Here is a 12,648-nt window from a genome sequence, read left to right as displayed (position 1 = left end):
CAATAGAGAGGATACATGTAATCTATAATACAAATTCACTATTGTGTTTTGCTTTAAAAAAAATACTTATTTCTTTATTCTTGAGTCAAAGTGTAGCCAAGTAATTGGTGTAGCTAAGAGTTGAGTTATATGTGAAGAAGGAAAAAACTTCATTGGAAGACTTAATTCCATCATGTTGAGAATGTTTCTAGCTTGAACAGAATTGTCCCATACATGAGGATACATGTGATCCTAACAAAATTGTAATACTGAATACAATTTCAACTAATTAATAATAAAAAAAAGCATATTAGTAAGTATGCTATTGATATTTTTCAAAGTTACATGTTTGCATAATGATAATAATTCATTGTAAATAAAAAAATATTGTAAAAGATCACTTCCATTAGTCTTATTTTAAATTAAATCCATATTGAAACATGGATACGTAAAATGTGGTAAGAGGCTATTTTTTTTTAATACTTTAATTTGTTTTTCATGTAAAATGTAAAAATAGTAATAATTAAGTATATATCACTCTAAGGAAGTTATAATTGATAATCGGAATTATAGTTTAGAATTTTAAACTTAATCTTAATTCTATTATAAAAATCACCAAACTTAAGTTTAAAAGAACAAATCTTACAGATGCTTAGTATGCAAATCCTAGGGCATTGATAAGTTTAGAGAATGGAGGCTCCATTTGTTACCTGCGTCTCTATGAGAAGTCACATTTTTTGATCGAGAAGCAAATCTAGTTTAAGGTTCTAGACCAAAGAAAACACGACAATTTGTCAAACTACAGCATCAAATGTAGAGTAGTAACTCAAAATTAATGAATGAAAATCATCGGAATCTTACAAGTATAGTAAAATTTATAATTGTAGGAGCTCTACAGATTGATCAAAGTTAATTTCCTGAAGGACTACATTTTATTTAGTGCCAAAATGAAGAGTACCGTGAGAGATCACATGAACTACAGTATTGCATCAATATTATTACTAAAATATAATGTTCCATCAATCCTATAGTATAGCCATTCTTGTATAACTTGATATTTGTTGTTCCATCATTTTCTCTTCTACAGCTTTACTCAATAATGAATTTGATCAGTACCAGCAATCTACCACTTCCCCTTGCTCAGGCAAATGCCACTTCTTTGGGGGTCCTGAGGCCCTTGGGGATGCACCAAAATCATCCCAACCCAGTCTTGCAATTTCCACGCCGATTGTTCGACCATAAAAATCCTGTACAAAACGGACAAAAAGAAAATTAAAAGGGAACATTCAGTTGTCAATGTCATGGTTGACAGTAGAAGGATGAGGCTTATCATGGAAATTTGAACCTTCTGATCCATGGTTTCTAGTGCAAGCATGGCATCATCTTGACATGTATATTGAATGAAAGCAATACCCTTAGATCTTTTTGTGTTCATATCTTTAACCTTCTAACTGCATCACGCATTAAATACATGATCCAAGAGGCGTGAGTTAGGGTACTAAAATCCATTATGTAAACCACTGAAGTCTCATACTAAAGTGAATAGTGACTTATTGTGAATATTCATGCATTTACCTTCAGCTATCTTGCCAAAATTTGAAAATTCCTTCTGCAAAGTAGTCTCACCGGTAGAATATGGTAAATCTGCTTCCAAAAAAGAGCAAGTATAACTTGATATAAATGAAGGAATAGCTGGTACTAATATAAATCCACCTCCATGGCATGCAGACATCAGAAGAGAAAAATAATAGAAGAACGTGCAACCATGCAGATTGATCACTAATAAAATTAAAGAACTACATATGGTAAAGAAAATTCTCTACCCAACAATAGATCAGAATTAGGCAGATTGAAAGCAAAGTCAAAATCTAAAGTTCATCTAATAATATCAGTAAATGGTACTGTAGATGAAAACTGTTGCAATGTAATGGTAGTATGGGTAGATTGACAGGAAAAAGTTATTGCTGTGCTGTGCAGCTGCATAAATTATACCTGATAGACAGGATGTGGGCAAGAGGCATTCAGTAATTTGGTGATGTACATTAAATCAATCACTTAATCCAGAAGACACGTTTAATTTTTATAGATATCTGGATAGATGCTTAGTGCTTTGGAAAAAAATGTTGTACGTTACTGGAACTCATGTTTAGAAGTCAAAAGCACATAATATAACAGCTAAAGTAAAGTCAAATTCGTCTAATTAAATAAAAAATTATTCTGAACAGAAAATCAGTATGGTGTTGGGGATATAAGGTGGGTTGGATGGTTAAAGGAGAAGGGAAGAGGGAAAAGATCGCGGGTTCAATCCCCTTTGCTAACAAAACTAGCATTCTAACTAACATTGGCCGATTAAAAAAAAAGTATGGTGTTAACTTGATAGACCTCAGATGAATAGATGAATAAATTATTATCCTCCAGATGATTGTGTAACAGGAGAGAGATATAGATTACTTTGTAGTTGCTACTCTTTTCACATAACTGTCAATTTTCACACTTTCTTATGATTCCTAACACTGTAAAATGGTACTCAAGGAAGAAACCTCCATCACAAGGGAAGAAAAAGAATAAAATGAAGAAAAGGAAGCAAGAAAATAAAATCAGAGCTGAAAACAATCTCTGCCACTGTTGGCCTAGGCCCCTGAAGTAATCCCTAAAGTATTTTTATCCCCCACCCCCCCTTTCTTACCCTTCTCTTCATGTGTTTCTTACTATTTCTCATCATTGCATAATTTCCCTCTCCAATACCCTGCTGCCACATGTACTTTCTGATTCTGTATTTCTGTTACACTTTCCCTCCAATATTTCCTTCTTACTCATCAGAGGACCCCTCCCTCTCCTCTAATATGTGCATATGAACTCCCTTGGCAAAACCCTCTCCAGCCCACTTTTCTTTTTCCTTTTTCTTATCTAATATACATGTGTCAAAATCCCATCAACATCTTATGAATATTTGTCTCTATGTTGCAGCACATAGTTCAATTTTATAAATGTAAATTAACGAATACTGAACAAAGTGAAGAGTACAAATTTGGGAGATGAGGATTTTCATGACAGAAATAAACAAAATGGAAATCAGATTGATAGTGCTTCTAGTCCCTAAGCATGACAACTAAAGAACCTTTGCAAAGAGGCTAGGAAGAAAACCATAAATATATGCTGAAACATATAACACTTTACACGATCTAAAGATGCCACAATCCTGCAGATAAATTACACCTAAAACCTTAAACCCTGACCATCTCAATCCCCAAAGTCCCAAAATTGAATAGAGAGAAGAAGCAGGAAGATGTCTGGCAACCAGAATTGTACTCCATTTTATATCAGTATAACACTAATGTATTTTTCCCATTTAGATAATAAAACTTCGGGCAATAACAGTAACAGACTTAGGAACAATATAGGGCTTTTAAATGCTATAAAGATTATAACACTACTTTCCTATGGCTACTATCATACCGTCCAGCAATCATTATGTAATTTTTCATTTCCATCACTGTGCTTAAGGAGGAAAATTGATCAACTTTTTTATCTTGCAGGAATGAAAATGGTGATTTTCATCATTTAGGACTAACTGACCATCTCTGACCTTAAATATTTTAGAGACTAAAATGGTGTTTTACTCAACACTTAATATTCCAATTTTCATATGCCCTTGACCTTAGATATCCCCACCAAGGAACTAAAATTCAGCAGCCTACATTTCTTTTGAAGCATAAACTACCTAAAGCTGGCAATGGTAGATAGCTGTTGACACCTAAATTGATTCTTATCCATAAGTAAAACAAGCTATATAAAGAGATGATATATAACAAGTGCAACAAATAAACCAATCTCTATATATTTTCTCCTACACATTACCCATATCAGCAAATTGAGTGGAAAATTAACAAGGGTTGGCATAAAAATTGCGACTTTGCAAGGAAAAAGTGTCTACTTTAAACCGAGTATGTGTTCACAGGGCTCAAACAACACTAGAACAATTAACAACGAGAAGGGCATGCAACAAATACACAAATACACGTTTACATTGAATAGAATTGAAGGGTAAGAAGGAGAGAAAGGAATATTACTTTTAACAACAATTTTGCTTGCAAGAGGGTAGTCATGGCGCAGAGAAGAAGCCCTGAAGGGAAGAAGAGAAGGGTTTACACTTGCAAAGGGTTTTGCATAACCAGTGAACGAAGAAGCCAGCATATTCATCTCCATCGTCATCAAATCACTTCAAATTCAAAAGCAAACACGACCTCGTTTAAGAGAGGACAAGCCTGTTCTAAACTAAACTCCAAATAAATCTAAATATCTAAATATCTTGGGTCATGAGTCTCAAAAGTATTTATTTGCGCAGTATTCCTCTCTTGAAAAAGAAAATCAAGTTTTAGAATCTAAAATTCTAATTAACTTTAAATTTTTGTAATATATAGTATTTGATATTATCAAAAATATTTTTCAAACTCCATCTCTTCACAATTTTTTTATTTGCACGTGTAAAATAACCTAAAATCACACTTATTTTGGGAGAAATAAACATGATTATCTTAATTGTTATATTTGTAAGGGAAAGGTTCATATGGTCTAAAAATCACTTTGTTATATATATATATATATATATATATATATATATATATATATATATATATATATATATATATATATATATATTATCTTATGATAAAAGATTTTAAAATGATTACTAAAAGTATCTTTAATGAGAATTTTAAGTGAGTTTCTTAAGTTTTTTTTCCATATTATTTTTGTGATTCCGAGAATCTCATAAAAAAATTCATACACAATTTTATTTCAATAGCAAAAAATTTTAAAATTTTTTAAAAAACTCACTTTTATAATTTTTTTATTTAATTATGATTTAATTATAATATTATTATGTGCTAGATAAATATTATTTTTTATTGGTAAGAAACAATTTCTTATATAAGATACATATCTTATTTTAAGAAATTTTTATTGTCACATAAATTTACTCCAACAAAAAAGAAATTATAAAAAATAATTTCTTTATTTAAGAAATCTTTCGAGAACTCTTTTTTTGGAAAGGCTCAAACACTTGTGTGCATGAACTTATGTCTTGTAGTTCAAATCTGCTCATGTATCCTCCCTACTCGTGCAATAATAGACTTTGCAATATTTTTACTTTGTAATTTATTTAAATTCTTTTTGAGATTATTTTGAACCTAAAACTAAAATTCAAAGTCTATTTGAAAACGTTAGATTTAATATATCAGTTTTTTAAGTTGAATGATTTATGAAATTATTGGATTTTAATTACCATTTTTGTATAACTGTTTATCACGGTTACGACACGTTTTTATTTAATTTTATTAACGTTTAGTTTTAGTTTTACTTGTCATCGTCAATTTACTGTGTTAATAAAAATAAAAGCGAACCGTGTATCGCACGGACCAAACACTCTAGTAACATTAAGTTTATAAAGGCAATAAAATCTTTGTAAAGAAATAGAAAACATGTATTCAATTAACATTCTAAACTTTAATTTTGTGTGAATTGATCCTTAAAATTTATTATCTGTTTTATAAGTAGCACCACAAACTTTAATATTGTTTCAATTAATCTTTAAAATGCATCTCTTTTTGCACATAGACACCTAAATTCATACTCTTTGTTATATTTTAAATATAAAAAATGAGTTGTAACAAAAAATAATAATGAATGATTAACGTTTAAAGATAAATTGAATTACAATTAAAGTTCAAAGTGTCTATTAAAAAAAAAAAAAAGAAAATCAAAGTTTAACTATCAACCATTATAAATTTAAAGTTCACGGTCTATTTGCTAAAAATATAAAGTTTAAAAATTAATTTGGAAAAATTAAAATTTAAAATCTCTATTTACAAAAGAAATAAAGTTTAGAAGGGTTTAATACTTTTTTCCCTAAAAAAAATACAACAACAATAAAGCATAAAAGTTTGACCAACAGTTAAAATGTAAGTCACAACAAATTAAAGACACTGTACGTGGAATTATCATTGCAAGTTGGAAACACTTGTAATGTGAAACCATGAAGCCAATTGCTAGTATTCTATTATTTGTATAGCAAACAGTAAAAAAAATGAAGCCCTAATGCCTTGTCAAGTCCTCTCACTAACAAAAACTAATAATACAACAATTAACATTTATTTTTCTTCTCAATCAATCTTGTATAAACCAGCCCCATAACGTGATTCTAGTTGATAGGAATTGACAATTCCTTGCGGTAAAGGTAAACCAGACAAGTATCAAGAATTAATACAAAACCAATGAAATTCAAGGGCACACACTCCAAATGATTGAATTAACTCCTCATTCTTCAATTCTTCTATAGAAATAGCACAATCACGTTGTGATCCTGTAATTTCATCCCCAGCAAGCACATAGCAAAATGTGCTTTAGGGGCAAAAGAAAGTAGTTATACTTCTTGCAATCACCAAGGTTCCCTTTCAGCCCTTGGCGTTATGAGAGAACTGTGTATCATCATACTAAATGTCTCTAATTCGTGTAATTGAGAGAGAACTTTGTGTATCATTAGACTCAATGTCTCCAATTCATGTAGACTGAGATGTTGGTAGAGAATTTTGTATATTATCATACTCAATGTCTTCAATTCGTGTACTTTGAGATTCTCTCCTCTCCATTGCCACCTGAAGAAGCCATACGAAAAAAATTCCCAACATGCGACCCAAAAATATAGAAAAAAAAAATATCCACGTGGGACCCAGTAACTAGAACAACCATGGACGCAAACACCAAGAGCAAAAGCAGGCACAGGATCACAGTACGATTCATGGCCCATGGGAATTAGAAAAAAAAATAAAGTATGTATCTGAATCTGAATTTGGAAATTGTGGGTTTAAGTTACTAATTTACATTGGTTCAAAGATTAGAATTCGAAATCCTCTCTGGATAAAGTGATTAATTTAATCAAATCTTTATCTTTTTTCTTTAAAGGATGAAATAATTTAAACGAGATTGCAACTGTCTTTAAATTATTACTTTATCCAATAAAAGATATGTAAAAATCCTATAAAATTTTCAAGTTACTTAGGGATAGATGATGGATGACCATGATGACATCACAGCTCTTTAGGAAAACAAGATTTGAGCGTTAAAAATATATTGATGATTTTTATATTTTTAAATATTTTACTATTATATTCTGTCATTGTATATTCTATTTAACTCCTTTAGAACAGTGATCCTACAGACCTCGGGAAGTAATTGGTATCCGTGTTTTATCAGCCTTCGTTCCAAGATTGATAAGTCGAAGATTTGTATGCATATAATAATAATAATAATAATAATAATAATAATAATAATAATAAAGGACAGAAAATTCTAGTAATACCAGAAACAAAACAAAACCTAATCATAGAATCATCCTAATTATTTATGCTTAATTATTCTTTTGACTCGTTTGATTTAGATTGTATGTAACATTGGTCACTTAATTTTTTTTAGCAATTAAGTCTCTTATTTTCAAAATTTTCAAAAATCAAAATCATTTTAAATCTTCTTTCATACAAAATTCATCAATCAAAACATCAAATATCACTCAAATTTGAAGGGGGGGAAATCTTGTATTTTAACCTCTTCAAATCCTACTCTATCGTAAGCCTTAAAATATTTGTATGGAAAATAAAAATTTGAGAGTTTATAAAGGAAAATTGAGAGAAAGATCAATTTTAATTTCTTTTCAAAAGAAAAACTTAATTAGTTCAAAAACATTAACGAGACTTAAACCACAAGTTAAAACAATAAAAACTGCAATTAAACTAATTATTTAAAACAAATAAGGTTTTGTTCAATGTTTTCTTTCCTTTTTAGACTATTATGAAGATTTAAATTGATCTTTGAAGGAAAATTTGACATTTCCCATAACATGTGTTCACGTAACAACCTGAGGTTACTGTGTTACAAGATGATTCAGATGAGGCTAGGAGCAATCAAGCAAGTACTAAAACTGCTGACATTCTTAAATTCAGACCCCATTAAGTACAATTTACAAATCAACTGAATGATTCTTGTTGGTTTGGTGAACAAAATAATGCACATAATCTACCCAAAATTTCCCAAAGAGCAACAATGCATGTTGCCCTTCATTTCCTTTTCACGCCAAAACAGCACCATCACTACTTGCTTTGTATAAATCATTAGTCCACAGATTAGTACTGAAGAACTTCTCAACATCCCATATCATATACAGTCACTGTCCCAAACAATAAATCAAATAATCAAACCCCTACGCTGATTTAGTACAAAAATTATTCCGCAAAGCTTCCTCTAGTTTTTGGAAAATCACCGAGAATGCTCCTGCATAGAGAACAACCCATAACTAAATAAGCTATCCACTAGTTAGCAGTGGTTCTGCCACTTGAACTTAACCATTGCAATTATCAACATATCAACTACAGGAACCAATGTGTAAGGTACAAACAATGACATGTGGGGGAGTCAACGTTCATGAGTTAAAAATAAAAACAGTAATTTCCAGTAAAGTGGTCAGCAATTAATCAAACTGATTGTGTTTATTTTATATTGCACAATAAGCCCATATTAATAATGTTTATCATTTCATTTAGCCAATAAGGATATCTCTGAAGCACAGACAAAGAACGCATTCCTCCAAAGCTATTTCTAGACAAAGTGCTACTAAAATAATTAAAAAAAAAAAAAAAAGACATTTAGGAAAATTGAAATTGGAAAAGTGGGTTGGAGAAAAACCTGATACTGCACAATTCCTGTCTTGTAATGAACCTTTCACCAACAGTGTCCCAGGAATTTGCTGAAAAACCTGTAGGATGGAATAAATAACACAAAATCAATGTAAATTCTGCCAACCAAAATCAATTTTCATTCCAGCAAAGAATGAAAGCATACCGATATACGAAAGCATAATCTCTCAGAAGAGAGATTCAAACTCGACCCATTAGATGTCTTTTGTGTAGGTTGGCAATTGATGGATTTGTTGATGATGTGTAATTCATTCCTCAAGATTGAATCACAATCATCTTTTGATGCTGCAACCTATTATAATGAAATCATGCTTAATAGCCACCACAAGGAAATTAAATCAGAATCTGAGACTTAGAGTGACTGTTCTTACATCCACTGTGAAAGAGGAAGTATTCAATGTACAGAATAGGCCATGTGAAGAGAAGTAAGAATTGACAGCTTCCAACAAATTAATGGCACCATGTTGGCGTTGAAGGCCCTGAAAAGTAGATATGTTCCCTAAATCACAACAGGAGAAAACCAAAGTGACAACATACAAGAATATACATTACAGTACAATTGATGACTATCTCTAGGCAATTTAACATGCAATTAATATAATTGTAGATCTCTTTCATACTGGAAATCAAATACAAGCTTTTGCCTCAATTGGAAACACAGCTATTGGGTTTCCCACCTGACAACCTTGTAAAGGATCAATACACTAACAAGAACTGAATGCTCACCCAACCACAAGTATGCATGAAATCAGAAAATTTTCTTGTGTACTTAATGATTGGAAAGAAAGGATAACCATTACATTCACTCATTGGGGAAAATAGTTCCCGTTATAAGGTGTCACATATCCCCAAATATCATGCTGGAAAGATTGCATTCCAGTTCTAAATTAGTTGACAAGCTTCTGAAGTCTGAACTTATTAGTTGTCTTTCCATCTAGCAGGAAGTCTCTTCAAGTTAATTACCATACATATTATCCCAGAACAAACCCACCTTTCACAAATTGATGATCAGAATCCCTATCCTTGTTGCCAGTCAGTTAGATTGTTGTTCAAAGCATATTTTGCATTTCAGGTTCTTAGTTCTTACTAATCTGATATCGACTTTCTTAGAATGGGGGGTTTGGCCTAACTCAACCCCAAAAGTGAGTTCATAGGGTGAGGGGTATTTTGGCACTATCTGTAGCCGATGTGAAACTTGGGTTTTTCCAAATACACTTTAAGTTGTAGCATAGAATATATATAAATCGTGTTCTCAAGAATTCTACCTAGGTTAATATCTTAGAATGCCAGATAATGTCCAATTGAGGAATTAGGAACTATGAATACTCCTAATTGTTCATAGGTGTTTGTGTCAACTTAAAAACAATACAATTGTTAGAACAGTTAAAAAAAAAAAAAGATACTAGTATACTAAGTTACTAACCTCAAGCGTGAAGGATGTGTTTTTCTTGTTGGGCAAAGAAATTGGTGTCTTCTGAATGGGAGTTAAGAAAGACCAAGCAAGCCCCCACCGGGATGTCCTGCCTTGGACAAATTCAGTTGTCTTCACTATGGCAACTCCAACCTCCCAAAGTTTTGATGTAAGGTACTTGAGATTTGATTTTTTACCTATCATTGAAGTGAACCACCTATGAACAAATTAAAATGAATGAGCCCAAACTTATTGCAAGCAATGAGGACATAAAATGTAAATATAAGAAAACAGGAATGATATTTGATATGCAAATAGTAATACCGAAATTGCTCCGTCAGTTGAGTACTATCTTCAATAATACGAGTAATGAAGGCCCTCTCACCACCAGGGCAAACCATTTCCCAAGAAGTCCCACCACAAGAAGTTTTGGGATTGAGTCCAGCTTCCTCCAAGCTTTCAAAAAATGGCGGATTGCACATGCAGAAATCAAAATTCTCATCACCCCTGACCACACCAACAAGTATGGGAGGTCCATGATAATTCCTATTCTTGCAAGAATGCAAATCAAGAGGCAAAGGAGCTACCTCCACATCAGTACTCCTGCACAAAGTAATCCTGTCACCAGTCACCGACTCTTCAACTTCCACACAGGGAGCACTTGCATTGTCTTGAACCTTTCTGATTTCAATCAGTTGAGAAATATGTGGATTACTATTAACGTTTCTCTCCGCCCACTCAATTGCAACATCAGTCACATCTGCAGTCAGTCATTGTAATTTTGTAAGCAATTCTATATCTCAATTTCAACAGCAGTTGCAGAAATTAATTAGCCTACCAAACAGTTCTTAATTATTTTTCTATATTGTTTTCTGATCAAAATTAAAATTTTATCTTGATAACGATAACCTATGAGAAACTCTAATTCTTATAGGAGAATAACACCAGAATCAATCAAAGAGATGCATCTAAGTTTTGTTGAAAAACAATATACCTGATCCTACAAAACTCCATCCATGAAGAGAAGCACCAAGAAGGGGGTAAATGCAACTGGCTCCAGTTCCAATGTCAAATCCCCTGAACTTGCCATCACTTGAAACGGTGTTTCGAATGATGTTTGATGAGAGAAGATGTTGAAGCCAATGAATGTAGTTGCACCTGTTGGGCACAGTTGGACAGAGGTGTCCATCAGGAATCCACCTACAAAATGCATTCCATCAGTAATCTTGGGTGGAAAATTTTATAACACAGGTTTGGCATAAAAATTACAGCTTTGCAAGGAAAAATGGATAAAAAGTGGCTATTCTAAACCGGGTATGTGCCCATACGGCTCAAACAACAGAAAAACAATTGGCAAGGAGATGGGCATGCATCAAATTCAAATACACTCAATAATACTATAGTGTTAGTATTACTGTGTGATGAGAGAGAGAGAAAACCAGGTGAGAGCGTGGCGATGATGGAGCAAGACGCGCGTGAGTTGGCGAGTGGCGTTGAAGTCGGTCCAATCGATGGTGGGGCGAGAGTGAGGATGCGAGAATTGAAGGAAAGGGTGGAATTCAGGGTAGAGAGAAGCCAAAAGAGCAAAGTCTGGTAGGTTTTCTGAATACACTGTGCCTCCTCGTTGCCCCTCGTTTCTCTTCCTCTTCTTGCTCCCACCCATCTCTCTAAATTAATCAAACCCTTTCAAAGACACCAAAGTTCAAACACTAAGACCCCATAACTCCACTTTCAAGTACAAGGTTGGTGGTGTAAATTGTTGTTTCACGGATGGAAAAAAAAATACGCTAATGGGACGAGGAAAGATATAACAACCAAAATAGCATACGCTAATGGGACGATGCAAAACAACCAAAATAAGCTCTAACCGGAGAAATTGTCTTTGGATCAGTAGAAAGAAAGAAATTGTAAAAATAAATCTATACAAATAAAAATTAAACACAATTTATCCCCCAAAAAAATCTGAATATTTTACCTTCTTATTTATTTTAATAATTTTTTTAATTCTTTTATGTAATTTCACCCTGTGTAGTTTACTACATCCAAGCAAGCTCTAAAAGTTATTTAACAGAGTGGAAACAATAATCAATCGCATGTCCATAATAATTCTACAAGATTCTTAAAATGATTTCTTGTAAAAGATATTGAGTTTATAAAAAAACGTGATATGATTTGATAATAAAAGAAAAAAAAAATAATACTACAGATGTTTAAAATTGAACCAATCTATTTATAAACTACATAATCAATTAAACCAAAGATCACAAAATATAAAAATTCTCAAAATTATATTTTTTTCTCGATTTGATTCAGTAGTTTTCGATTCTTAAAATATAATCAAACCAAAACACGTATTATAATATGTTAATTTTATTTGATGGATATAGCATTACTAGTATTATTTTAATTTTTTTATGATTGTAGTATGTATTTATAGTGTAGTTTTTTTTAAAATAAGATTGTAATACATCATTTTTGTCATGATAATTAATAAGTATTAAATAATTTACGATC

At 32.0% G+C, this 12,648-nt stretch overlaps 2 protein-coding genes across 4 annotated transcripts; both read right to left on the bottom strand.

Moving 5' to 3' along the window:
* Positions 1-892: 892 nt before the first annotated feature.
* On the bottom strand, positions 893-4,324 carry LOC100802603 (glycine-rich RNA-binding protein 4, mitochondrial). 2 transcript variants are annotated; one of them, XM_014775649.3, is made up of 5 exons: positions 4,050-4,324; positions 1,549-1,623; positions 1,498-1,499; positions 1,325-1,423; positions 893-1,226 (listed from the first exon to the last, which is right to left on the bottom strand). In XM_014775649.3, exons 1-5 carry the CDS (start codon positions 4,189-4,191, stop codon positions 1,089-1,091), a joined length of 456 nt encoding a protein of 151 aa, XP_014631135.1. In that variant the 5' UTR covers positions 4,192-4,324; the 3' UTR covers positions 893-1,088. The 2 variants fall into 2 exon arrangements, 1 of the variants encoding a protein (XP_014631135.1); XR_003267081.2 differs by lacking the exon at positions 1,498-1,499 and having other exon boundaries at positions 1,325-1,430; positions 1,555-1,623; positions 4,050-4,284.
* A 3,619-nt stretch (positions 4,325-7,943) lies between these two features.
* On the bottom strand, positions 7,944-12,021 carry LOC100802073 (RNA N6-adenosine-methyltransferase mettl16). 2 transcript variants are annotated; one of them, XM_014775648.3, is made up of 8 exons: positions 11,574-12,021; positions 11,129-11,334; positions 10,459-10,894; positions 10,147-10,351; positions 9,095-9,202; positions 8,869-9,015; positions 8,713-8,782; positions 7,944-8,301 (listed from the first exon to the last, which is right to left on the bottom strand). In XM_014775648.3, exons 1-8 carry the CDS (start codon positions 11,795-11,797, stop codon positions 8,231-8,233), a joined length of 1,467 nt encoding a protein of 488 aa, XP_014631134.1. In that variant the 5' UTR covers positions 11,798-12,021; the 3' UTR covers positions 7,944-8,230. The 2 variants fall into 2 exon arrangements, with proteins under 2 accessions (XP_014631134.1, XP_014631133.1); XM_014775647.3 differs by having other exon boundaries at positions 11,550-12,018.
* Between the last annotated feature and the right edge of the window lie 627 nt (positions 12,022-12,648).

Source organism: Glycine max, chromosome 5 (assembly GCF_000004515.6).
Source record: "Glycine max cultivar Williams 82 chromosome 5, Glycine_max_v4.0, whole genome shotgun sequence".
NCBI classification, from domain to species: domain Eukaryota; kingdom Viridiplantae; phylum Streptophyta; class Magnoliopsida; order Fabales; family Fabaceae; genus Glycine; species Glycine max.
Note: the sequence above shows the minus strand (reverse complement) of the source record. Positions and strands in the feature narration are given on the sequence as shown.